This window comes from Somniosus microcephalus, unplaced genomic scaffold (genome assembly GCF_052327205.1).
Source record: "Somniosus microcephalus isolate GS21.2 unplaced genomic scaffold, FLI_Smic_1.0 unresolved_chr1, whole genome shotgun sequence".
NCBI classification, from domain to species: Eukaryota; Metazoa; Chordata; class Chondrichthyes; order Squaliformes; family Somniosidae; genus Somniosus; species Somniosus microcephalus.
The window spans coordinates 42373108-42398828 of record NW_028225179.1 but is presented as its reverse complement, the minus strand read 5'-3'; the positions used below and the strand labels follow the sequence as shown (position 1 = coordinate 42398828).

Genomic DNA, 25721 nt, shown 5'->3' with positions numbered 1-25721 from the left:
AGTGGGATTAGTTGGGGATTGATACAGGGCCATGGGGAGAGAGCGGGGCAGTGGGATTAGTTTGGGGATTGATACAGGGCTATCGGGAGAGAGCGGGGCAGTGGGATTAGTTTGGGGATTGATACAGGGCTATGGGGAGAGAGCAGGGCAGTGGAATTAGTTTGGGGATTGATACAAGGCTATGGGGAGAGAGCGGGGCAGTGAGATTAGTTTGTGGATTGATACAGGGCTATGGGGAGAGAGCGGGGCAGTGGGATTAGTTTGTGGATTGATACAGGGCTATGGGGAGAGAGCGGGGCAGTGGGATTAGTTTGGGGATTGGTACAGGGCTATGGGGAGAGAGTGGGGCAGTGGGATTAGTTTGGGGATTGATACAGGACTATGGGGAGAGAGCGGGGCAGTGGGGTTAGTTTGAGATTGATATAGGGCTATGGGGAGAGATCGGGGCAGTGGGATTAGTTTGGGGATTGATACAGGGCTATGGCGAGAGAGCGTGGCAGTGGGATTAGTTTGGGGATTGATACAGGGCTATGGGGAGAGAGCGGGGCAGTGGGATTAGTTTGGGGATTGATACAGGGCTATGTGGAGAGAGCGGGGCAGTGGGATTAGTTTGGGGATTGATACAGGGCTATGGGGAGAGAGCGGGGCAGTGAGATTAGTTTGGGGATAGATACAGGGCTATGGGTAGAGAGCGGGGCAGTGGGATTAGTTTGGGGACTGATACAGGGCTATGGGGAGAGAGCGGGGCAGTGGGATTAGTTTGGGGATTGATACAGGGCTATGGGGAGAGAGCGGGGCAGTGGGATAAGTTTGGGCATTGATACGGGACTATGGGCAGAGTGCGGGGCAGTGGGATCAGTTTGGGATTGATACAGGGCTATGGGGAGAGAGCGGGGCAGTGGGATTAGTTTGGGGATTGATACAGGGCTATGGGGAGAGAGCGGGGCAGTGGGATTAGTTTGGGGATTGATACAGGGCTATGGGGAGAGAGCGGGGAAGTGAGATTAGTTTGTGGATTGATACAGGGCTATGGGAGAGAGCGGGGCAGTGGGATTAGTTTGGGGATTGATACAGGGCTATGGGGAGAGAGCGGGGCAGTGAGATTAGTTTGGGGTTTGATACAGGGCTATGGGGAGAGAGAGGGGCAGTGGGATTAGTTTGGGGATTGATAAAGGGCTATGGGGAGAGAGCGGGGCAGTGGGATTAGTTTGGGGATTGATACAGGGCTATGGGGGGAGAGCGGGGCAGTGGGATTAGTTTGGGGATTGATACAGGGCTATGGGGAGAGAGCAGGGCAGTGGGATTAGTTTGGGATTGATACAGGGCTATGGGGAGAGAGCGGGGCAGTGTTATTAGTTTGGGATTGATACAGGGCTATGGGGAGAGAGCGGGTCAGTGGGATTAGTTTGGGGATTGATATTGGGCTATGGCGAGAGAGCGGGGCTGTGGGATTAGTTTGGGGATTGATACAGGGCTATGGGGAGAGAGCGGGGCAGTGGGATTAGTTTGGGTTTGATCCAGGGCTATGGGGAGAGAGCGGGGCAGTGGGATTAGTTTGGGGATTGATACAGGGCTATGGGGAGAGAGGGGGCAGTGGGATTAGTTTGGGGATTGATACAGGGCTATGGGGAGAGAGCGGGGCAGTGGGATTAGTTTGGGGTTGATACAGGGCTATGGGGTGAGCGCGGGGCAGTGGGATTAGTTTGGGGATTGATACAGGGCTATGGGGAGAGAGCGGGGCAGTGGGATTAGTTTGGGGATTGATACAGGGCTATGGGGAGAGAGGGGGCAGTGGGATTAGTTTGGGGATTGATACAGGGCTATGGGGGAGAGCGGGGCAGTGGGATTAGTTTGGGGATTGATACAGGGCTATGGGGAGAGAGGGGGCAGTGGGATTAGTTTGGGGATTGATACAGGGCTATGGGGAGAGAGCGGGGCATTGGGATTAGTTTGGGGATTGATACAGGGCTATGGGGAGAGAGCGGGGCAGTGACATTAGTTTGGGGATTGATAAAGGGCTATGGGGAGAGAGCGGGGCAGTGGGATTAGTTTGGGGATTGATACAGGGCTATGGGGAGAGAGCGGGGCAGTGGGATTAGTTTGGGGATTGATAAAGGGCTATGGGGGGAGAGCGGGGCAGTGGGATTAGTTTGGGGATTGATACAGGGCTATGGGGAGAGAGCGGGGCCGTGGGATTAGTTGGGGGATTGATATAGGGCTATGGGGAGATAGCGGGGCAGTGGGATTAGTTTGGGATTGATACAGGGCTAAGGGGAGAGATCTGGGCCATGGGATTAGTTTGGGATTGGTACAGGGCTATGGGGAGAGAGCAGGGCAGTGGGATTAGTTTGGGGATTGATACAGGGCTATGGGGAGAGAGCGGGGCAGTGGGATTAGTTTGGGGATTGATATAGGACTATGGGGAGAGAGCGGGGAAGTGAGATTAGTTTGTGGATTGATACAGGGCTATGCGGAGAGAGCGTGGCAGTGGGATTAGTTTGGGGATTGATACAGGGCTATGGGGAGAGAGCGGGGCAGTGAGATTAGTTTGGGGTTTGATACAGGGCTATGGGGAGAGAGCGGGGCAGTGACATTAGTTTGGGGATTAATAAAGGGCTATGGGGAGAGAGCGGGGCAGTGGGATTAGTTTGGGGATTGATACAGGGCTATGGGGGGAGAGCGGGGCAGTGGGATTAGTTTGGGGATTGATACAGGGCTATGGGGAGAGAGCAGGGCAGTGGGATTAGTTTGGGGTTTGATACAGGACTATGGGGAGAGAGCGGGGCATTGGTATAAGTTTGTGGATTGATACTGGGCTATGGGGAGAGAGCAGGGCAGTGGGATTAGTTTGGGGATTGATACAGGGCCATGGGGAGAGAGCGGGGCAGTGGGATTAGTTTGGGGATTGATACAGGGCTATCGGGAGAGAGCAGGGCAGTGGGATTAGTTGGGGATTGATACAGGGCCATGGGGAGAGAGCGGGGCAGTGGGATTAGTTTGGGGATTGATACAGGGCTATCGGGAGAGAGCGGCGCAGTGGGATTAGTTTGGGGATTGATACAGGGCTATGGGGAGAGAGCAGGGCAGTGGAATTAGTTTGGGGATTGATACAAGGCTATGGGGAGAGAGCGGGGCAGTGAGATTAGTTTGTGGATTGATACAGGGCTATGGGGAGAGAGCGGGGCAGTGGGGTTAGTTTGTGGATTGATACAGGGCTATGGGGAGAGAGCGGGGCAGTGAGATTAGTTTGTGGATTGATACAGGGCTATGGGGAGAGAGCGGGGCAGTGGGATTAGTTTGGGGATTGGTACAGGGCTATGGGGAGAGAGTGGGGCAGTGGGATTAGTTTGGGGATTGATACAGGACTATGGGGAGAGAGCGGGGCAGTGGGGTTAGTTTGAGATTGATATAGGGCTATGGGGAGAGATCGGGGCAGTGGGATTAGTTTGGGGATTGATACAGGGCTATGGCGAGAGAGCGTGGCAGTGGGATTAGTTTGGGGATTGATACAGGGCTATGGGGAGAGAGCGGGGCAGTGGGATTAGTTTGGGGATTGATACAGGGCTATGGGGAGAGAGCGGGGCAGTGGGATTAGTTTGGGGATTGATACAGGGCTATGGGGAGAGAGCGGGGCAGTGAGATTAGTTTGGGGATAGATACAGGGCTATGGGTAGAGAGCGGGGCAGTGGGATTAGTTTGGGGACTGATACAGGGCTATGGGGAGAGAGCGGGGCAGTGGGATTAGTTTGGGGATTGATACAGGGCTATGGGGAGAGAGCGGGGCAGTGGGATAAGTTTGGGGATTGATACGGGACTATGGGCAGAGTGCGGGGCAGTGGGATCAGTTTGGGATTGATACAGGGCTATGGGGAGAGAGCGGGGCAGTGGGATTAGTTTGGGGATTGATACAGGGCTATGGGGAGAGAGCGGGGCATTGGGATTAGTTTGGGGATTGATACAGGGCTATGGGGAGAGAGCGGGGCAGTGGGATTAGTTTGGGGATTGATGCAGGGCTATGGGGAGAGAGCGGGGCAGTGGGATTAGTTTGGGGATTGATACAGGGCTATGGGGAGAGAGCGGGGCAGTGGGATTAGTTTGGGGATTGATACAGGGCTATGGCGAGAGAGCGGGGCAGTGGGATTAGTGTGGGGATTGATGCAGGGCTATGGCGAGAGAGCGGGGCAGTGGGATTAGTTTGGGGATTGATAAAGGGCTATGGCGAGAGAGCGGGGCAGCGGGATTAGAAAGGGGATTGATACAGAGCTATGGCGAGAGAGCGGGGCAGTGGGATTAGTTTGGGGATTGATACAGGGCTATGGGAAGAGAGCGGGGCAGTGGGATTAATTTGGGGATTGATAATGGGCTATGGGGAGAGAGCGGGGCAGTGGGATTAGTTTGTGGATTGATACAGGACTATGGGGAGAGAGCGGGGCAGTGGGATTAGTTTGGGGATAGATACAGGGCTATGGGTAGAGAGCGGGGCAGTGGGATTAGTTTGGGGACTGATACAGGGCTATGGGGAGAGAGCGGGGCAGTGAGATTAGTTTGGGGATAGATACAGGGCTATGGGTAGAGAGCGGGGCAGTGGGATTAGTTTGGGGACTGATACAGGGTTATGGGGAGAGAGCGGGGCAGTGGGATTAGTTTGGGGATTGATACAGGGCTATGGGGAGAGAGCGGGGCAGTGGGATAAGTTTGGGGATTGATACGGGACTATGGGCAGAGTGCGGGGCAGTGGGATCAGTTTGGGATTGATACAGGTCTATGGGGAGAGAGCGGGGCAGTGGGATTAGTTTGGGGATTGATACAGGGCTATGGGGAGAGAGCGGGGCATTGGGATTAGTTTGGGGATTGATACAGGGCTATGGGGAGAGAGCGGGGCAGTGGGATTAGTTTGGGGATTGATGCAGGGCTATGGGGAGAGAGCGGGGCAGTGGGATTAGTTTGGGGATTGATACAGGGCTATGGGGAGAGAGCGGGGCAGTGGGATTAGTTTGGGGATTGATACAGGGCTATGGCGAGAGAGCGGGGCAGTGGGATTAGTGTGGGGATTGATACAGGGCTATGGCGAGAGAGCGGGGCAGTGGGATTAGTTTGGGGATTGATAAAGGGCTAAGACGAGAGAGCGGGGCAGTGGGATTAGTTTGGGGATTGATACAGGGCTATGGCGAGAGAGCGGGGCAGTGGGATTAGTTTGGGGATTGATACAGGGCTATGGGAAGAGAGCGGGGCAGTGGGATTAGTTTGGGGATTGATAATGGGCTATGGGGAGAGAGCGGGGCAGTGGGATTAGTTTGTGGATTGATACAGGACTATGGGGAGAGAGCGGGGCAGTGGGATTAGTTTGGGGATTGATACAGGGCCATGGGGAGAGAATGGAGCAATGGGATTTGTTTGGGGATTGATACAGATCTATGGGGAGAGAGCGCGGCATTGGGATAGGTTTGTGGATTGATAGTGGGCTATGGGGAGAGAGCGGGGCATTGGGATTAGTTGTGGATTGATACAGGGCTATGGGGAGAGAGCGGGGCAGTGGGATTAGTTTGGGGATTGATACAGGGCTATGGGGAGAGAGCGGGGCAGTGGGATTAGTTTGGGGATTGATATAGGGCTATGGGGAGAGAGCGGGGGAGTGGGATTAGTTTGGGGATTGATACAGGGCTATGGGGAGAGAGCGGGGCAGTGAGATTAGTTTGTGGATTGATACAGGGCTATGGGGAGAGAGCGGGGCAGTGGGATTAGTTTGGGGATTGATACAGGGCTATGGGGAGAGAGCAGGGCAGTGGAATTAGTTTGGGGATTGATACAAGGCTATGGGGAGAGAGCGGGGCAGTGAGATTAGTTTGTGGATTGATACAGGGCTATGGGGAGAGAGCGGGGCAGTGGGATTAGTTTGTGGATTGATACAGGGCTATGGGGAGAGAGCGGGGCAGTGGGATTAGTTTGGGGATTGGTACAGGGCTATGGGGAGAGAGTGGGGCAGTGGGATTAGTTTGGGGATTGATACAGGACTATGGGGAGAGAGCGGGGCAGTGGGGTTAGTTTGAGATTGATATAGGGCTATGGGGAGAGATCGGGGCAGTGGGATTAGTTTGGGGATTGATACAGGGCTATGGCGAGAGAGCGTGGCAGTGGGATTAGTTTGGGGATTGATACAGGGCTATGGGGAGAGAGCGGGGCAGTGGGATTAGTTTGGGGATTGATACAGGGCTATGTGGAGAGAGCGGGGCAGTGGGATTAGTTTGGGGATTGATACAGGGCTATGGGGAGAGAGCGGGGCAGTGAGATTAGTTTGGGGATAGATACAGGGCTATGGGTAGAGAGCGGGGCAGTGGGATTAGTTTGGGGACTGATACAGGGCTATGGGGAGAGAGCGGGGCAGTGGGATTAGTTTGGGGATTGATACAGGGCTATGGGGAGAGAGCGGGGCAGTGGGATAAGTTTGGGCATTGATACGGGACTATGGGCAGAGTGCGGGGCAGTGGGATCAGTTTGGGATTGATACAGGGCTATGGGGAGAGAGCGGGGCAGTGGGATTAGTTTGGGGATTGATACAGGGCTATGGGGAGAGAGCGGGGCAGTGGGATTAGTTTGGGGATTGATACAGGGCTATGGGGAGAGAGCGGGGAAGTGAGATTAGTTTGTGGATTGATACAGGGCTATGGGAGAGAGCGGGGCAGTGGGATTAGTTTGGGGATTGATACAGGGCTATGGGGAGAGAGCGGGGCAGTGAGATTAGTTTGGGGTTTGATACAGGGCTATGGGGAGAGAGAGGGGCAGTGGGATTAGTTTGGGGATTGATAAAGGGCTATGGGGAGAGAGCGGGGCAGTGGGATTAGTTTGGGGATTGATACAGGGCTATGGGGGGAGAGCGGGGCAGTGGGATTAGTTTGGGGATTGATACAGGGCTATGGGGAGAGAGCAGGGCAGTGGGATTAGTTTGGGATTGATACAGGGCTATGGGGAGAGAGCGGGGCAGTGTTATTAGTTTGGGATTGATACAGGGCTATGGGGAGAGAGCGGGTCAGTGGGATTAGTTTGGGGATTGATATTGGGCTATGGCGAGAGAGCGGGGCTGTGGGATTAGTTTGGGGATTGATACAGGGCTATGGGGAGAGAGCGGGGCAGTGGGATTAGTTTGGGTTTGATCCAGGGCTATGGGGAGAGAGCGGGGCAGTGGGATTAGTTTGGGGATTGATACAGGGCTATGGGGAGAGAGGGGGCAGTGGGATTAGTTTGGGGATTGATACAGGGCTATGGGGAGAGAGCGGGGCAGTGGGATTAGTTTGGGGTTGATACAGGGCTATGGGGAGAGCGCGGGGCAGTGGGATTAGTTTGGGGATTGATACAGGGCTATGGGGAGAGAGCGGGGCAGTGGGATTAGTTTGGGGATTGATACAGGGCTATGGGGAGAGAGGGGGCAGTGGGATTAGTTTGGGGATTGATACAGGGCTATGGGGGAGAGCGGGGCAGTGGGATTAGTTTGGGGATTGATACAGGGCTATGGGGAGAGAGGGGGCAGTGGGATTAGTTTGGGGATTGATACAGGGCTATGGGGAGAGAGCGGGGCATTGGGATTAGTTTGGGGATTGATACAGGGCTATGGGGAGAGAGCGGGGCAGTGACATTAGTTTGGGGATTGATAAAGGGCTATGGGGAGAGAGCGGGGCAGTGGGATTAGTTTGGGGATTGATACAGGGCTATGGGGAGAGAGCGGGGCAGTGGGATTAGTTTGGGGATTGATAAAGGGCTATGGGGGGAGAGCGGGGCAGTGGGATTAGTTTGGGGATTGATACAGGGCTATGGGGAGAGAGCGGGGCCATGGGATTAGTTGGGGGATTGATATAGGGCTATGGGGAGATAGCGGGGCAGTGGGATTAGTTTGGGATTGATACAGGGCTAAGGGGAGAGATCTGGGCCATGGGATTAGTTTGGGATTGGTACAGGGCTATGGGGAGAGAGCAGGGCAGTGGGATTAGTTTGGGGATTGATACAGGGCTATGGGGAGAGAGCGGGGCAGTGGGATTAGTTTGGGGATTGATATAGGACTATGGGGAGAGAGCGGGGAAGTGAGATTAGTTTGTGGATTGATACAGGGCTATGCGGAGAGAGCGTGGCAGTGGGATTAGTTTGGGGATTGATACAGGGCTATGGGGAGAGAGCGGGGCAGTGAGATTAGTTTGGGGTTTGATACAGGGCTATGGGGAGAGAGCGGGGCAGTGACATTAGTTTGGGGATTAATAAAGGGCTATGGGGAGAGAGCGGGGCAGTGGGATTAGTTTGGGGATTGATACAGGGCTATGGGGGGAGAGCGGGGCAGTGGGATTAGTTTGGGGATTGATACAGGGCTATGGGGAGAGAGCAGGGCAGTGGGATTAGTTTGGGGTTTGATACAGGACTATGGGGAGAGAGCGGGGCATTGGTATAAGTTTGTGGATTGATACTGGGCTATGGGGAGAGAGCAGGGCAGTGGGATTAGTTTGGGGATTGATACAGGGCCATGGGGAGAGAGCGGGGCAGTGGGATTAGTTTGGGGATTGATACAGGGCTATCGGGAGAGAGCAGGGCAGTGGGATTAGTTGGGGATTGATACAGGGCCATGGGGAGAGAGCGGGGCAGTGGGATTAGTTTGGGGATTGATACAGGGCTATCGGGAGAGAGCGGCGCAGTGGGATTAGTTTGGGGATTGATACAGGGCTATGGGGAGAGAGCAGGGCAGTGGAATTAGTTTGGGGATTGATACAAGGCTATGGGGAGAGAGCGGGGCAGTGAGATTAGTTTGTGGATTGATACAGGGCTATGGGGAGAGAGCGGGGCAGTGGGGTTAGTTTGTGGATTGATACAGGGCTATGGGGAGAGAGCGGGGCAGTGAGATTAGTTTGTGGATTGATACAGGGCTATGGGGAGAGAGCGGGGCAGTGGGATTAGTTTGGGGATTGGTACAGGGCTATGGGGAGAGAGTGGGGCAGTGGGATTAGTTTGGGGATTGATACAGGACTATGGGGAGAGAGCGGGGCAGTGGGGTTAGTTTGAGATTGATATAGGGCTATGGGGAGAGATCGGGGCAGTGGGATTAGTTTGGGGATTGATACAGGGCTATGGCGAGAGAGCGTGGCAGTGGGATTAGTTTGGGGATTGATACAGGGCTATGGGGAGAGAGCGGGGCAGTGGGATTAGTTTGGGGATTGATACAGGGCTATGGGGAGAGAGCGGGGCAGTGGGATTAGTTTGGGGATTGATACAGGGCTATGGGGAGAGAGCGGGGCAGTGAGATTAGTTTGGGGATAGATACAGGGCTATGGGTAGAGAGCGGGGCAGTGGGATTAGTTTGGGGACTGATACAGGGCTATGGGGAGAGAGCGGGGCAGTGGGATTAGTTTGGGGATTGATACAGGGCTATGGGGAGAGAGCGGGGCAGTGGGATAAGTTTGGGGATTGATACGGGACTATGGGCAGAGTGCGGGGCAGTGGGATCAGTTTGGGATTGATACAGGGCTATGGGGAGAGAGCGGGGCAGTGGGATTAGTTTGGGGATTGATACAGGGCTATGGGGAGAGAGCGGGGCATTGGGATTAGTTTGGGGATTGATACAGGGCTATGGGGAGAGAGCGGGGCAGTGGGATTAGTTTGGGGATTGATGCAGGGCTATGGGGAGAGAGCGGGGCAGTGGGATTAGTTTGGGGATTGATACAGGGCTATGGGGAGAGAGCGGGGCAGTGGGATTAGTTTGGGGATTGATACAGGGCTATGGCGAGAGAGCGGGGCAGTGGGATTAGTGTGGGGATTGATGCAGGGCTATGGCGAGAGAGCGGGGCAGTGGGATTAGTTTGGGGATTGATAAAGGGCTATGGCGAGAGAGCGGGGCAGCGGGATTAGAAAGGGGATTGATACAGAGCTATGGCGAGAGAGCGGGGCAGTGGGATTAGTTTGGGGATTGATACAGGGCTATGGGAAGAGAGCGGGGCAGTGGGATTAATTTGGGGATTGATAATGGGCTATGGGGAGAGAGCGGGGCAGTGGGATTAGTTTGTGGATTGATACAGGACTATGGGGAGAGAGCGGGGCAGTGGGATTAGTTTGGGGATAGATACAGGGCTATGGGTAGAGAGCGGGGCAGTGGGATTAGTTTGGGGACTGATACAGGGCTATGGGGAGAGAGCGGGGCAGTGAGATTAGTTTGGGGATAGATACAGGGCTATGGGTAGAGAGCGGGGCAGTGGGATTAGTTTGGGGACTGATACAGGGTTATGGGGAGAGAGCGGGGCAGTGGGATTAGTTTGGGGATTGATACAGGGCTATGGGGAGAGAGCGGGGCAGTGGGATAAGTTTGGGGATTGATACGGGACTATGGGCAGAGTGCGGGGCAGTGGGATCAGTTTGGGATTGATACAGGTCTATGGGGAGAGAGCGGGGCAGTGGGATTAGTTTGGGGATTGATACAGGGCTATGGGGAGAGAGCGGGGCATTGGGATTAGTTTGGGGATTGATACAGGGCTATGGGGAGAGAGCGGGGCAGTGGGATTAGTTTGGGGATTGATGCAGGGCTATGGGGAGAGAGCGGGGCAGTGGGATTAGTTTGGGGATTGATACAGGGCTATGGGGAGAGAGCGGGGCAGTGGGATTAGTTTGGGGATTGATACAGGGCTATGGCGAGAGAGCGGGGCAGTGGGATTAGTGTGGGGATTGATACAGGGCTATGGCGAGAGAGCGGGGCAGTGGGATTAGTTTGGGGATTGATAAAGGGCTAAGACGAGAGAGCGGGGCAGTGGGATTAGTTTGGGGATTGATACAGGGCTATGGCGAGAGAGCGGGGCAGTGGGATTAGTTTGGGGATTGATACAGGGCTATGGGAAGAGAGCGGGGCAGTGGGATTAGTTTGGGGATTGATAATGGGCTATGGGGAGAGAGCGGGGCAGTGGGATTAGTTTGTGGATTGATACAGGACTATGGGGAGAGAGCGGGGCAGTGGGATTAGTTTGGGGATTGATACAGGGCCATGGGGAGAGAATGGAGCAATGGGATTTGTTTGGGGATTGATACAGATCTATGGGGAGAGAGCGCGGCATTGGGATAGGTTTGTGGATTGATAGTGGGCTATGGGGAGAGAGCGGGGCATTGGGATTAGTTGTGGATTGATACAGGGCTATGGGGAGAGAGCGGGGCAGTGGGATTAGTTTGGGGATTGATACAGGGCTATGGGGAGAGAGCGGGGCAGTGGGATTAGTTTGGGGATTGATATAGGGCTATGGGGAGAGAGCGGGGGAGTGGGATTAGTTTGGGGATTGATACAGGGCTATGGGGAGAGAGCGGGGCAGTGAGATTAGTTTGTGGATTGATACAGGGCTATGGGGAGAGAGCGGGGCAGTGGGATTAGTTTGGGGATTGATACAGGGCTATGGGGAGAGAGCGGGGCAGTGGGATTAGTTTGGGGATTGATACAGGGCTATGGGGAGAGAGTGGGGCAGTGGGATTAGTTTGGGGATTGATACAGGACTATGGGGAGAGAGCGGGGCAGTGGGATTAGTTTGGGATTGATACAGGGCTATGGGGAGAGAGCGGGGCAGTGGGATTAGTTTGGGGATTGATACAGGGCTATGGCGAGAGAGTGGGGCAATGGGATTAGTTTGGGGATTGATACAGGGCTATGGGGAGAGAGCGGGCCAGTGGGATTAGTTTGGGGACTGATACAGGGCTATGGCGAGAGAGTGGGGCAATGGGATTAGTTTGGGGATTGATACAGGGCTATGGGGAGAGAGCGGGCCAGTGGGATTAGTTTGGGGACTGATGCAGGGCTATGGGGAGAGAGCAGGGCCGCGGGATTAGTTTGAGATTGCTCTTGTAATGACCTCCGTCTATGGTGCCCCCTTCATTACTGTTAACTGATGAACTTCTGTCTCTCTCGCTCACACAGGGACAGGGGAGGATGATGGGACTTACATGTAAGTATCCGGTTATCTCTTCTCCTCTCTTCTTCCTTGGCCATTGAGTGAGTGCCTTGCTGGTTGGTGAGGTGACAGATTGCCAATGGCTCACTGGTCGCACCCTTGGCGTCCTATTTGACCCTGAGATGACCTGCCGATTCCAATATCCGCTCCATCACAAGGACCGCCTACTTCCACCTCCGTAACATCGCCCGTCTCCGCTCCTTGCCTTAGCTCATCCGCTGCTGAATCCCTCAGCCATGCCTTTTTAACCTCCAGAGTCGACTATTCCAACGCACTCCTGGCTGGCCTCCCACATTCTACCCTACGTAAACTTGAGGTCATCCAAAACTCGGCTGCCCGTGTCCCAACTCGCACCAAGTCCCGTTCACCCATCACCCCCTGTGCTCGCTGACCTACACTGACTTCCATCCGGCATTGCCTCGATTTCATAATTCTCATTTTGTGTTCAAATCCCTCCCATGGCACTCGCCCCTCTCCCTATCTCTGTGACCTCCAGCCCCACAGCCCTCCCTCCGAGAACTCTGCGCTCCTCCAATTCTGGCCCCTTGAGCATCCCTGATTTTCATCGCTCCACCGTTGGCGGCGTGCCTTCAGCCGCCTGGGCCCCGAGCTCTGGAATTCCCTCCCTAATCCTCTCCGCCTCTCTCTCCTCCTTTAAGATGCTCCTTAAAACCTACCTGATTGACCAAGCTTTTGGTCGTCTGTCCTAATGTCTCCTTATGTGACTCTGATAACGCTCCTGTGCAGCGCCTTGTAGTAATGGGAGAAAATCAGTGGACCCTCTCAGATCATAAGAACATAGGAAATAAGAGCAGGAGTCGACCATTCGGCCCCTCGAGCCTGCTGATCTTCTACCTCAACTCAAGCTCAATTCTGGGCACCGCACTTTAGGAAGGATGTGAAAGCCTTAGAGAGGGGGCAGAATTGATTTACCAGAATGGTACCAGGGATGAGGGACTTCAGTGATGTGGAGAGACTGGAGAAGCTGGGGTTGTTCTCCTTAGAGCGGAGAAGGTTAAGGGGAGATTGACCAGAATGGTACCAGGGATGAGGGACTTCAGTTATGTGGAGAGACTGGACAAGCTGGGGTTGTTCTCCTTAGAGCAGAGAAGGTTAAGGGGAGATTGACCAGAATGGTACCAGGGATGAGGGACTTCAGTGATGTGGAGAGACTGGAGAAGCTGGGGTTGTTCTCCTTAGAGCAGAGAAGGTTAAGGGGAGATTGACCAGAATGGTTCCAGGGATGAGGGACTTCAGTTATGTGGAGAGACTGGAGAAGCTGGGATTGTTCTCCTTAGAGCAGAGAAGCTTAAGGGGAGATTGACCAGAATGGTTCCAGGGATGAGGGACTTCAGTTATGTGGAGAGACCGGAGGAGCTGGGGTTGTTCTCCTTAGAGCAGAGAAGGTTAAGGTGAGATTGACCAGAATGGTACCAGGGATGAGGGACTTCAGTGATGTGGAGAGACTGGAGAAGCTGGGATTGTTCTCCTTAGAGCAGAGAAGGTTAAGAGGAGATTGACCAGAATGGTTCCAGGGATGAGGGACTTCAGTTATGTGGAGAGACTGGAGAAGCTGGGATTGTTCTCCTTAGAGCAGAGAAGGTTAAGTGGAGATTGACCAGAATGATACCATGGGATGAGGGACTTCAGTGATGTGGAGAGACTGGAGAAGCTGGGGTTGTTCTCCTTAGAGCAGAGGAGGTTAAGGGGAGATTGACCAGAATGGTTCCAGGGATGAGGGACTTCAGTGATGTGGAGAGACTGGAGAAGCTGGGGTTGTTCTCCTTAGAGCAGAGAAGGTTAAGTGGAGATTTGTGTGTGTGTGTGAATGAGTGTGTGAGTGAGAGAGATTGTGTGTGTGTGAGAGTGTGAGTGTGTGTGTGAGTGCGTGTGAGTGAGCGTGTGTGAGGTTTTTTTTGTTTATGGGATGTGGGCGTCGCTGGCAAGGCCAGCATTTATTGCCCTTGAGAAGGTGGCGGTGAGCCGCCGCCTTGAACCGCTGCAGTCCGTGTGGTGAAGGTGCTCCCACAGTGCTGTTGGGGAGGGAGTTCCAGGATTTTGACCCAGTGACGATGAAGGATCGGCGATATACTTCTAAGTCAGGATGGTGTGTGACTTGGAGGGGAACCTGGAGGTGGTGGTGTTCCCAGGTGCCTGCTGCCCTTGTCCTTCTAGGTGGAAGAGGTCGCGGGTTTGGGAGGTGCTGCCGAAGAAGCCTTGGCGAGTTGCTGCAGTACATCTTGTAGATGGTACACACTGCAGCCACGGTGCGCCGGTGGTGGAGGGAGTTAATGTTTAAGGTGGTGAATGGGGTGCCAATAAAGCGGGCTGCTTTGTCCTGGATGGTGTCGAGCTTCTTGAGTGTTGTTGGAGCTGCACTCATCCAGGCAAGTGGAGAGTATTCCATCACACTCCTGACTTGTGTCTTGTAGATGGTGGAAAGGCTTTGGGGAGTCAGGAGGTGAGACACTCGCCGCAGAATACCCAGCCTCTGACCTGCTCTTGTTGCCACAGTATTTATGTGGCTGGTCCAGTTAAGTTTCTGGTCAATGGTGACCCCCAGGATGTTGATGGTGGGGGATTCGGTGATGGTAATGCCGTTGAATGTCAAGGGGCGGTGGTTAGACTCTCGCATGTTGGAGATAGTCATTGCCTGGCACTTGTGTGGCGTGAATATTACCTGCCACTTATCAGCCCAAGCCTGAACGTTGTCCAGGTCTTGTTGCATGCAGGCATGGACTGCTTCATTATCTGAGGAGTTGTGAATGACGCTGAACACAGTGCAGTCATCAGGAACATCCCCATTTCTGACCTTATATTGGAGGGAAGGTCATTGATGGAGCAGCTGAAGATGGATGGGCCTAGGACACTGCCCTGAGGAACTCCTGCAGTGATGTCCTGGGGCTGTGATGATTGACCTTCAACCACCACAACCATCTTCCTTTGTGCAAGGTATGACTCCAGCCAGTGGAGTGTTTTCCCCCTGATTCCCATTGAGTGAGTGTGTGGGAGTGTGTGTGTGAGTGAGAGTGTGTGTGTGAGTGAGAGTGTGTGTGTGAGTGTGAGTGTGAGTGTGTGAGTGTGTGTGCATGTGTGTGTGAGTGTGAATGTGTGTGAGTGTGTGTGTGAGTGTGTGTGAATGAGTGTGTGTGTGTGTGTGAGTGTTTGTGTGAGAGTGTGAGTGTGCGTGTGAGTGCATGTGTGAGTGAGTGTGTGTGAATGTGGGTGAGTGTGTGAGTGTGAGTGAGTGTCTGAGTGTGTGACTGTGTGTGTGCGAGTGTGTTATTGTGTGAGTGTGAATGAGTGTGTGTGAGTGTGAGTGAGTGTGTGATTGTGAGTGTGTGATTGTGAGTGTGTGATTGTGAGTGTTTGATTGTGAGTGTGTGTGAATGTGTGAGAGAGTGTGTGTGTGTGTGTGTCTGTGAGCGTGTGTGAGTGTGTGTGTGAGTGTGAGTGTGTATGTGAGTGTGTGAGAGTGTGAGTGTGAGTGTGTGTGTGTGTGTGTGAGAGTGTGAGTGTGTGTGTGAGTGTGTATGAGTGTGTGTGTGAGTGAGTGTGAGTGTGAGTTTGTGTGAGTGTGTGTGAGTGAGTGAATGCGAGTGTGTGTGTGAGTGTGAGTGCGAGTGTGTGTGAGAGTGTGTGAGTGTGAGGGTGAGTGAATGTGTGAGTGTGTGTGTGAGTGCGTGAGTGTGTGTGAGTGAGTGTGAGAGTGAGTGAGAGGGTGTGAGTGAGTGTGTGCATGAGTGAATGTCTGTGAGTATGAGTGTGAGTGTGTGTGTGAGTGGGCGTGAGTGAGTGTGAGTGAATGTGTATGAGTGTGTGTGTGAGTGTGAGTGAGTGTGTGATTGTGCATGAATGTGTGTGAGAGTGAGTGTAAGAGTGTGTGTGTGAATGTGTGTGAGTGTGTGACTGTGTGTAAGTGTGTGACTGTGTGTGTGTGAGTGTGTGTGTGTGAGTGTGAGCATGTGTGAGAGTGCGAGTGTGTGTGAGTGTGTGAGTGTGTGTGTGAGTGTGTGAGTGTGCGTGAGTGTGAACATGTGTGTGTGAGTGAGTGAATGCGAGTGTGAGTGCGAGTGTGTGTGTGTGAGTGTGTGTGAGTGAGTGCGTGAGTGAGTGAGAGGGTGTGAGTGTGGGTGTATGAGTGAGTGTGTGCATGAGTGAATGTCTGTGAGTATGAGTGTGAGTGTGTGTGTGTGTGTGAGTGTGAGTGAGTGTGTGAGTGTGAGTTTGTGTGAGTGTGAGTGTGCATGAATGTGTGTGAGAGTGAGTGTGAGTTTGTGTGAGTGTGAGTTTGTGAGTGTGAGTTTCTGTGAGTGTGTGTGTGTAAGTTTGTGTGAATGTGAGTTTGTGTGAGTGTGAGTGTGTGTGTGTGAGTGAGAGTGTGTGTGAGTGAGTGTGAGTGAGTGTGTGTGTGTGTGTGTGTGTGTGAGTGTAAGAGTGTGAGTGTGTGTGAGTGAGAGTGTGTGTGAGAGTGTGAGTGTGTGTGAGTGAGAGTGTGTGTGAGTGTGTGAATGTGTGAGTGAGTGTGAGTGTGTTAGTGAGTATGTGTGTGAGTGTAAGTGTGTGCATGTGAGTGAGTGAGTGTGTGAATGTGTGAGTGTGAGTGTGTGCATGTGAGTGAGTGAGTGTGTGAATGTGTGTGAGTGTGTGACTGTGTGTGTGTGTAAGTGTGTGACTGTGTGTGTGTGTGTGAGTGTGAGCATGTGTGAAAGTGCGAGTGTGTGTGTGTGTGTGTGTGAGTGTGTGTGAGAGTGTGAGTGTGTGTGAATGTGTGTGAGTGTGTGACTGTGTGTGTGTGTGAATGTGAGTGTGTGTGAGTGTGAACATGTGTGAGAGTGTGTGTGAGTGTGTGTAAGTGAGTGAATGCGAGTGTGAGTGCGAGTGTGTGCGAGTGTGTGCGTGAGAGTGTGTGAGTGTGAGGGTGAGTGAATGTGTGAGTGTGTGTGTGAGTGCGTGAGTGTGTGTGAGTGAGTGCGTGAGTGAGTGAGAGGGTGTGAGTGTGAGGGTGAGTGAATGTGTGAGTATGAGTGTGTGTGTGTGTGTGCGTGTGAGTGAGTGTGAGTGAGTGTGAGTGTGTGTGAGTGAGTGTGAGTGAATGTGTATGAGTGTGTGTGTGAGTGTGAGTTTGTGTGAGTGTGTGAATGTGAGTGAGTGTGAGTATGTGTGTGAGTGTAAGTGTGTGTGTGTGAGTGTGTGTGAGTGTGTGTGAGAGTGTGTGTGTGAGTTTGTGTGAGTGTGAGTTTGTGTTTGTGAGTTTGTGAGTGTGAGTTTCTGTGAGTGTGTGTGTAAGTTTGTGTGAGTGTGAATTTGTGTGAGTGTGCGTGTGTGTGTGTGTGTGTGTGAGTGTAAGAGTGTGAGTGTGTGTGTGTGTGAGTGTGTGAATGTGTGAGTGTGTGTGAGAGTGTGAGTGTGTGTGAGTGTGTGTGTGAATGTGTGCGAGTGTGTGTGAGTGAGTGTGTGAGTGTGAGTTCGTATGATTTGGACAGGTTGGGTGATTGGGCAGATGCATGGCAGATGCAGTATAATGTGGATAAATGTGAGGTTATCCACTTTGGTGGCAAATACAGGAAGACAGATTATTATCTGAACGGCAATAGATTGGGAGAAGGGGGAAGTGCAACGAGACCTGGGTGTCCTTGTGCATCAGTCGCTGAAGGTAAGCATGCACGTGCAGCAGGCAGTTAAGAAGGCAAATGGAATGTTGGCCTTCGTAGCGAGAGGGTTCGAGTACAGGGACAAGGATGTCTTGCTGCAGTTGTACAGGGCCTTGGTGAGACCACACCTTGAGTATTTTGTGCAGTTTTGGTCGCCTTATCTGAGGAAGGATGTTCTTGCCATGGAGGGAGTGCAGCGAAGATTCACCAGACTGATACCTGGGATGGCAGGAATGACGTATGAGGAGAGATTGGGTCGATTGGACTTGTACTCGCTGGAGTTTAGAAGAATGAGAGGGGATCTCATTGAAACTTATAAAATTCTAACAGGACTAGACAGACTAGATGCAGGAAGGATGTTCCCGATGGTGGGGGAGTCCAGAACCAGGGGTCACAGTCTAAGGATAAGGGGTAAGCCATTTAGGACAGAGATGAGGAGGAATTTCTTCACCCAGAGATTGGTGAACCTGTGGAATTCTCTACCACAGAAGGCAGTAGAGGCCAATTCATTAAATATATTCAAGAAGGAGTTAGATATATTTCTTAAGGCTAAAGGGATCAAGGGATATGGGGAGAAAGCAGGGACCGGGTACTGAATTTGGATGATCAGCCATGATCGCATTGAATGGCGGATCAGGCTCGAGGGGCCGAATGGCCTACTCCTGCTCCTATCTTCTATGTTTCTATGTGAGTGTGTGTTGGTGTGAGTGTGTGCGAGTGTGAGTGTGTGAGTGTGAGTGTGTGTTGGTGTGTGTGTGTGTTTTGGTGTGTCTGAGTGTGAGTGAGAGTGTGAATGTGTATTGATGAATGAGTGTGAGTGTTGGTGTGTGTGTGTATGAGTGTTGGTGTGGGTGTGTGTGTGAGTGTGAGTGTGAGTGTGTTAGTGTGTGTGTGAGAGTTGGTGTGAGTGTGTGTTAGTGTGTGTGAGAGTGAGAGTTGGTGTGAGTGTCTGTGTGAGTGTGTGTTAGTGTGTGTGTGAGTGTGAGAGTGAGAGTTGGTGTGAGTGTGTGTGTTAGTGTGCGTGAGTGTGAGAGTGAGAGTTGGTGTGAGTGTGAGTGTGAGTGTGTGTTAGTGTGTGTGTGAGAGTGAGAGTTGGTGTGAGTGTGAGTGTGAGTTAGTGTGTGTGTGTGAGTGTGAGAGTGAGAGTTGGTGTGAGTGTGAGTGTGAGTATGTGTTAGTGTGCGTGAGTGTGAGAGTTGGTGTGAGTGTCTGTGTGAGTGTGTATTAGTGTGTGTGTGAGTGTGAGAGTGAGAGTTGGTGTGAGTGTGAGTGTGAGTGTGTGTTAGTGTGTGTGAGTGTGAGTGTGTTTTGGTGTGTGTGTGAGTGTGAGAGTGAGAGTTGATGTGAGTGTGTGTGTGAGTGTGTGTTAGTGTGTGTGAGTGTTAGTGTGTGTGAGTCTGAGAGTGAGAGTTGGTGTGTGTGTGAGTGTGAGTTAGTGTGTGTGAGTGTGAGAGTGAGAGTTGGTGTGTGTGAGTGTGAGTTAGTGTGTGTGAGTGTGAGAGTGAGAGTTGGTGTGTGTGTGAGTGTGAGTTAGTGTGTGTGAGTGTGAGAGTGAGAGTTGGTGTGTGTGTATGTGTGAGTGTGTGTTAGTGTGTGTCAGTGCGAGTGTGTGTTAGTGTGTGTGTGTGAGTGTGAGTGTGTGTGTGTTAGTGTGTGTGAGTGTGAGAGTTGGAGTGTGAGAATAGAATCTCTGGCAGAGGCAGCCCCGGGTTTGGTGATCAGCTGCCCCCTCTGCTGACGGGATCCGGAATCACAGCGACAATTCACCCTCTCTCCCCCGCCGCCTGCCCCTGGAGGGGGTGGGAATCCTTGGGGTGCAGTTCCCACTGGAGCCAGAGTCCAAGCACAACTGCATCAGAGAGGGACATCCAGCTCATCCTCACTCAATACCCTACAATTCCATCCCACCAAACCGGTGCTGTACCTGCCCTGGGAGTGTTTGACGGGACAGTGTAGAGGGAGCTTTACTCTGTATCTAACTCGTGCTGTACCTGCCCTGGGAGTGTTTGACGGGACAGTGTAGAGGGAGCTTTACTCTGTATCTAACCCGTGCTGTACCTGCCCTGGGAGTGTTTGAAGGGACAGTGTAGAGGGAGCTTTACTCTGTATCTAACCCGTGATGTACCTGCCCTGGGAGTGTTTGATGGGACAGTGTAGAGGGGGCTTTACTCTGTATCTAACCCGTGCTGTACCTGCCCTGTGAGTGTTTGATGGGACAGTGTAGAGGGAGCTTTACTCTGTATCTAACCCGTGCTGTACCTGCCCTGGGAGTGTTTGACGGGACAGTGTAGAGGGAGCTTTACTCTGTATCGAACTCGTGCTGTACCTGCCCTGGGAGTGTTTGACGGGACAGTGTAGAGGGAGCTTTACTCTGTATCTAACCCGTGCTGTACCTGCCCTGGGAGTGTTTGAAGGGACAGTGTAGAGGGAGCTTTACTCTGTATCTAACCCGTGCTGTACCTGCCCTGGGAGTGTTTGATGGGACAGTGTAGAGGGAGCTTTACTCTGTATCTAACCCGTGCTGTACCTGCCCTGGGAGTGTTTGATGGGACAGTGTAGAGGGAGCTTTATTCTGTATCTAACCCGTGCTGTACCTGCCCTGGGAGTGTTTGATGGGACAGTGTAGAGGGAGCTTTACTCTGTATCTAACCCGTGCTGTACCTGCCCTGTGAGTGTTTGATGGGACAGTGTAGAGGGAGCTTTACTCTGTATCTAACCCGTGCTGTACCTGCCCTGGGAGTGTTTGATGGGACAGTGTAGAGGGAGCTTTACTCTGTATCTAACCCGTGCTGTACACGCCCTGGGAGTGTTTGATGGGACAGTGTAGAGGGAGCTTTACTCTGTATCTAACCGGTGCACTACCTGCCCTGGGAGTGTTTGATGGGACAGTGTAGAGGGAGCTTTACTCTGTATCTAACCCGTGCTGTACCTGCCCTGGGAGTGTTTGATGGGACAGTGCAGAGGGAGCTTTACTCTGTATCGAACCCGTGCTGTACCTGCCCTGGGAGTGTTTGATGGGACAGTGTAGAGGGAGCTTTACTCTGTATCTAACCCGTGCTGTACCTGCCCTGGGAGTGTTTGATGGGACAGTGTAGAGGGAGCTTTACTCTCTATCTAACCCGTGCTGTACCTGCCCTGGGAGTGTTTGATGGGACAGTGTAGAGGGAGCTTTACTCTGTATCTAACCCGTGCTGTACCTGTCCTGGGAGTGTTTGATGGGACAGTGTAGAGGGAGCTTTACTCTGGATCTAACCCGTGCTGTACCTGCCCTGGGAATGTTTGATGGGACAGTGCAGAGGGAGCTTTACTCTGTATCTAACCCGTGCTGTACCTGCCCTGGGAGTGTTTGATGGGACAGTGTAGAGGGAGCTTTACTCTGTATCTAACCCCGTACTGTACCTGCCCTGGGAGTGTTTGATGGGACAGTGTAGAGGGAGCTTTACTCTGTATCTAACCTGTGCTGTACCTGCCCTGGGAGTGTTTGATGGGACAGTGTAGAGGGAGCTTTACTCTCTATCTAACCCGTGCTGTACCTGCCCTGGGAGTGTTTGATGGGACAGTGTAGAGGGAGCTTTACTCTGTATCTAACCCGTGCTGTACCTGCCCTGGGAGTGTTTGATGGGACAGTGCAGAGGGAGCTTTACTCTGCATCTAACCCATGCTGTACCTGCCCTGGGAATGTTTGATGGGACAGTGTAGAGGGAGCTTTACTCTGTATCTAACCCGTGCTGTACCTGCCCTGGGAGTGTTTGATGGGACAGTGTAGAGGGAGCTTTACTCTGTATCTAACCCCGTACTGTTCCTGCCCTGGGAGTGTTTGATGGGACAGTGTAGAGGGAGCTTTACTCTCTATCTAACCCGTGCTGTACCTGCCCTGGGAGTGTTTGATGGGACAGTGTAGAGGGAGCATTACTCTCTATCTAACCCGTGCTGTACCTGCCCTGGGAGTGTTTGATGGGACAGTGTAGAGGGAGCTTTACTCTGTATCGAACCCCGTGCTGTACCTGCCCTGGGAGTGTTTGATGGGATAGTGTAGAGGGAGCTTTACTCTGAATCTAACCACGTGCTGTACCTTCCCTGGGAGTGTTTGATGGGACAGTGTAGAGGGAGCTTTACTCTGTATCTAACCCGTGCTGTACCTGCCCTGGGAGTGTTTGATGGGACAGTGTCGAGGGAGCTTTACTCTGTATCTAACCCGTGCTGTACCTGCCCTGGGAGTGTTTGATGGGACAGTGTAGAGGGAGCTTTACTCTGTATCTAACCCGTGCTGTACCTGCCCTGGGAGTGTTTGATGGGACAGTGTAGAGGGAGCTTTACTCTGTATCTAACCCGTGCTGTACATGCCCTGGGAGTGTTTGATGGGACAGTGCAGAGGGAGCTTTACTCTGTATCTAACCTGTGCTGTACCTGCCCTGGGTGTGTTTGATGGGACAGTGTAGATGGAGCATTACTCTGTATCTAACCCGTGCTGTACCTGCCCTGGGAGTGTTTGATGGGACAGTGTAGAGGGAGCTTTACTCTGTATCTAACCCGTGCTGTACCTGCCCTGGGAGTGTTTGATGGGACAGTGTAGAGGGAGCTTTACTCTGCATCTAACCCGTGCTGTACCTGCCCTGGGAATGTTTGATGGGATAGTGTAGAGGGAGCTTTACTCTGTATCTAACCCGTGCTGTACCTGCCCTGGGAGTGTTTGATGGGACAGTGTAGAGGGAGCTTTACTCTGCATCTAACCCCGTACTGTACCTGCCCTGGGAGTGTTTGATGGGACAGTGTAGAGGGAGCTTTACTCTCTATCTAACCCGTGCTGTACCTGCCCTGGGAGTGTTTGATGGGACAGTGTAGAGGGAGCATTACTCTGTATCTAACCCGTGCTGTACCTGCCCTGGGAGTGTTTGATGGGACAGTGTAGAGGGAGCTTTACTCTGTATCTAACCCCGTGCTGTACTGCCCTGGGAGTGTTTGATGGGACAGTGTAGAGGGAGCTTTACTCTGAATCTAACCCCGTGCTGTACCTTCCCTGGGAGTGTTTGATGGGACAGTGTAGAGGGAGCTTTACTCTGTATGGAACCTGTGCTGTACCTGCCCTGGGAGTGTTTGATGGGACAGTGTAGAGCGAGCTTTACTCTGTATCTAACCCATGCTGCACCTGCCCTGGGAGTGTTTGATGGGACAGTGTAGAGGGAGATTTACTCTGTATCTAACCCATGATGTACCTGCCCTGGGAGTGTTTCATGGGACAGTGTAGAGGATGCTTTACTGTCTATCTAGCCCATGCTGTACACGCTCTGGGTGGGTTTGATGGGACAGCGTAGAGGGAGCTGTACTCTGCATTTAACCCGTGCTGTATCTGCCCTGGGAGTGTTTGATGGGAAAGAGTAGAGGGAGCTTTACTCTGTATCTAACCCGTGCTGTACCTGCCATGGGAGTGTTTGATGGGACAGTGTAGAGGGAGCTGTACTCTGTATCTAACCCCGTGCTGTACCTGCCCTGGGAGTGTTTGATGGGACAGTGTAGAGGAAGCTTTACTCTGTATCTAACCCGTGCAGTACCTGCCATGGGAGTGTTTGATGGGGCAGTGTAGAGGGAGCTGTACTCTGTATCTAACCCCGTGCTGTACCTGCCCTGGGAGTGTTTGATGGGACAGTGTAGAGGGAGCTTTACTCTGTATCTAACCGGTGCTGTACCTGCCCTGGGAGTGTTTGATGGGACAGTGTAGAGGGAGATGTACTCTGCATATAACCCGTGCTGCACCTGCCCTGGGAGTGTTTGATGGGACAGTGTCGAGGGAGGTTTACTCTGTATCTAACCGGTGCTGTTCCTGCCCTGGGAGTGTTTGATGGGACAGTGTAGAGGGAGCTTTACTCTGTATCTAACCCCGTGCTGTGCCTGCCCTGGGAGTGTTTGATGGGGCAGTGTAGAGGGAGCTTTACTCTGTATCCAACCTGTGCTGTACCTGCCCTGGGAGTGTTTGATGGGACAGTGTAGAGGGACTTTTATTCTGTATCTAACCTGTGCTGTACCCGCCCTGGGAGTGCTTGATGGGACAGTGTAGAGGGACCTTTACTCTTTATCTAACCCGTGCTGTACCTGCACTGGGAGTGTTTGATGGGACAGTGTCGAGGGAGATTTACTCTGTATCTAACCAGTGCTTTACCTGCCCTGGGAGTGTTTGATGGGACAGCGTAGAGTGAGCTTTAATCTGCATCCAACCCGTGCTGTACCTGCCCTGGGAGTGTCTGATGGGACAGTGTAGAGGGACCTTTACTCTGTATCTAACCCGTGCTGTACGGGCACTGGGAGTGTTTGATGGGACAGTGTAGAGGGAGCTGTACTCTGTATCTAACCCCGTGCTGTACCTGCCCTGGGAGTGTTTGATGGGACAGTGTAGAGGGAGCTTTACTCTGTATCTAACCCGTGCTGTACCTGCCCTGGGAGTGTTTGATGGGACAGTGTAGAGGGAGCTTTACTCTGCATCTAACCCGTGCTGTACCTGCCCTGGGAATGTTTGATGGGACAGTGTAGAGGGAGCTTTACTCTGTATCTAACCCGTGCTGTACCTGCCCTGGGAGTGTTTGATGGGACAGTGTAGAGGGAGCTTTACTCTGCATCTAACCCCGTACTGTACCTGCCCTGGGAGTGTTTGATGGGACAGTGTAGATGGAGCTTTACTCTCTATCTAACCCGTGCTGTACCTGCCCTGGGAGTGTTTGATGGGACAGTGTAGAGGGAGCATTACTCTGTATCTAACCCGTGCTGTACCTGCCCTGGGAGTGTTTGATGGGACAGTGTAGAGGGAGCTTTACTCTGTATCTAACCCCGTGCTGTACTGCCCTGGGAGTGTTTGATGGGACAGTGTAGAGGGAGCTTTACTCTGAATCTAACCCCGTGCTGTACCTTCCCTGGGAGTGTTTGATGGGACAGTGTAGAGGGAGCTTTACTCTGTATGGAACCTGTGCTGTACCTGCCCTGGGAGTGTTTGATGGGACAGTGTAGAGGGAGCTTTACTCTGTATCTAACCCATGCTGCACCTGCCCTGGGAGTGTTTGATGGGACAGTGTAGAGGGAGCTTTACTCTGTATCTAACCCGTGCTGTACCTGTCCTGGGAGTGTTTGATGGGACAGTGTAGAGGGAGCTTTACTCTGGATCTAACCCGTGCTGTACCTGCCCTGGGAATGTTTGATGGGACAGTGCAGAGGGAGCTTTACTCTGTATCTAACCCGTGCTGTACCTGCCCTGGGAGTGTTTGATGGGACAGTGTAGAGGGAGCTTTACTCTGTATCTAACCCCGTACTGTACCTGCCCTGGGAGTGTTTGATGGGACAGTGTAGAGGGAGCTTTACTCTGTATCTAACCTGTGCTGTACCTGCCCTGGGAGTGTTTGATGGGACAGTGTAGAGGGAGCTTTACTCTCTATCTAACCCGTGCTGTACCTGCCCTGGGAGTGTTTGATGGGACAGTGTAGAGGGAGCTTTACTCTGTATCTAACCCGTGCTGTACCTGCCCTGGGAGTGTTTGATGGGACAGTGTAGAGGGAGCTTTACTCTGTATCTAACCCGTGCTGTACCTGCCCTGGGAGTGTTTGATGGGACAGTGTAGAGGGAGCTTTACTCTCTATCTAACCCGTGCTGTACCTGCCCTGGGAGTGTTTGATGGGACAGTGTAGAGGGAGCTTTACTCTGTATCTAACCCGTGCTGTACCTGTCCTGGGAGTGTTTGATGGGACAGTGTAGAGGGAGCTTTACTCTGGATCTAACCCGTGCTGTACCTGCCCTGGGAATGTTTGATGGGACAGTGCAGAGGGAGCTTTACTCTGTATCTAACCCGTGCTGTACCTGCCCTGGGAGTGTTTGATGGGACAGTGTAGAGGGAGCTTTACTCTGTATCTAACCCCGTACTGTACCTGCCCTGGGAGTGTTTGATGGGACAGTGTAGAGGGAGCTTTACTCTGTATCTAACCTGTGCTGTACCTGCCCTGGGAGTGTTTGATGGGACAGTGTAGAGGGAGCTTTACTCTCTATCTAACCCGTGCTGTACCTGCCCTGGGAGTGTTTGATGGGACAGTGTAGAGGGAGCTTTACTCTGTATCTAACCCGTGCTGTACCTGCCCTGGGAGTGTTTGAT

The 25721-nt window shown here is 52.7% G+C and overlaps 1 protein-coding gene across 2 annotated transcripts in view; it reads left to right on the top strand.

Annotated features, from left to right (window-relative positions):
- Positions 1-25721, top strand: part of LOC147094863 (uncharacterized) — a 202585-nt gene that overhangs the window by 139089 nt on the left and 37775 nt on the right. For both annotated transcript variants that reach the window (XM_085974473.1, XM_085974471.1), the window contains exon 9: positions 11912-11939. In XM_085974473.1, the coding sequence (XP_085830599.1) occupies positions 11912-11939 (28 nt within the window). The remainder of the gene's footprint in view (positions 1-11911; positions 11940-25721) is intronic.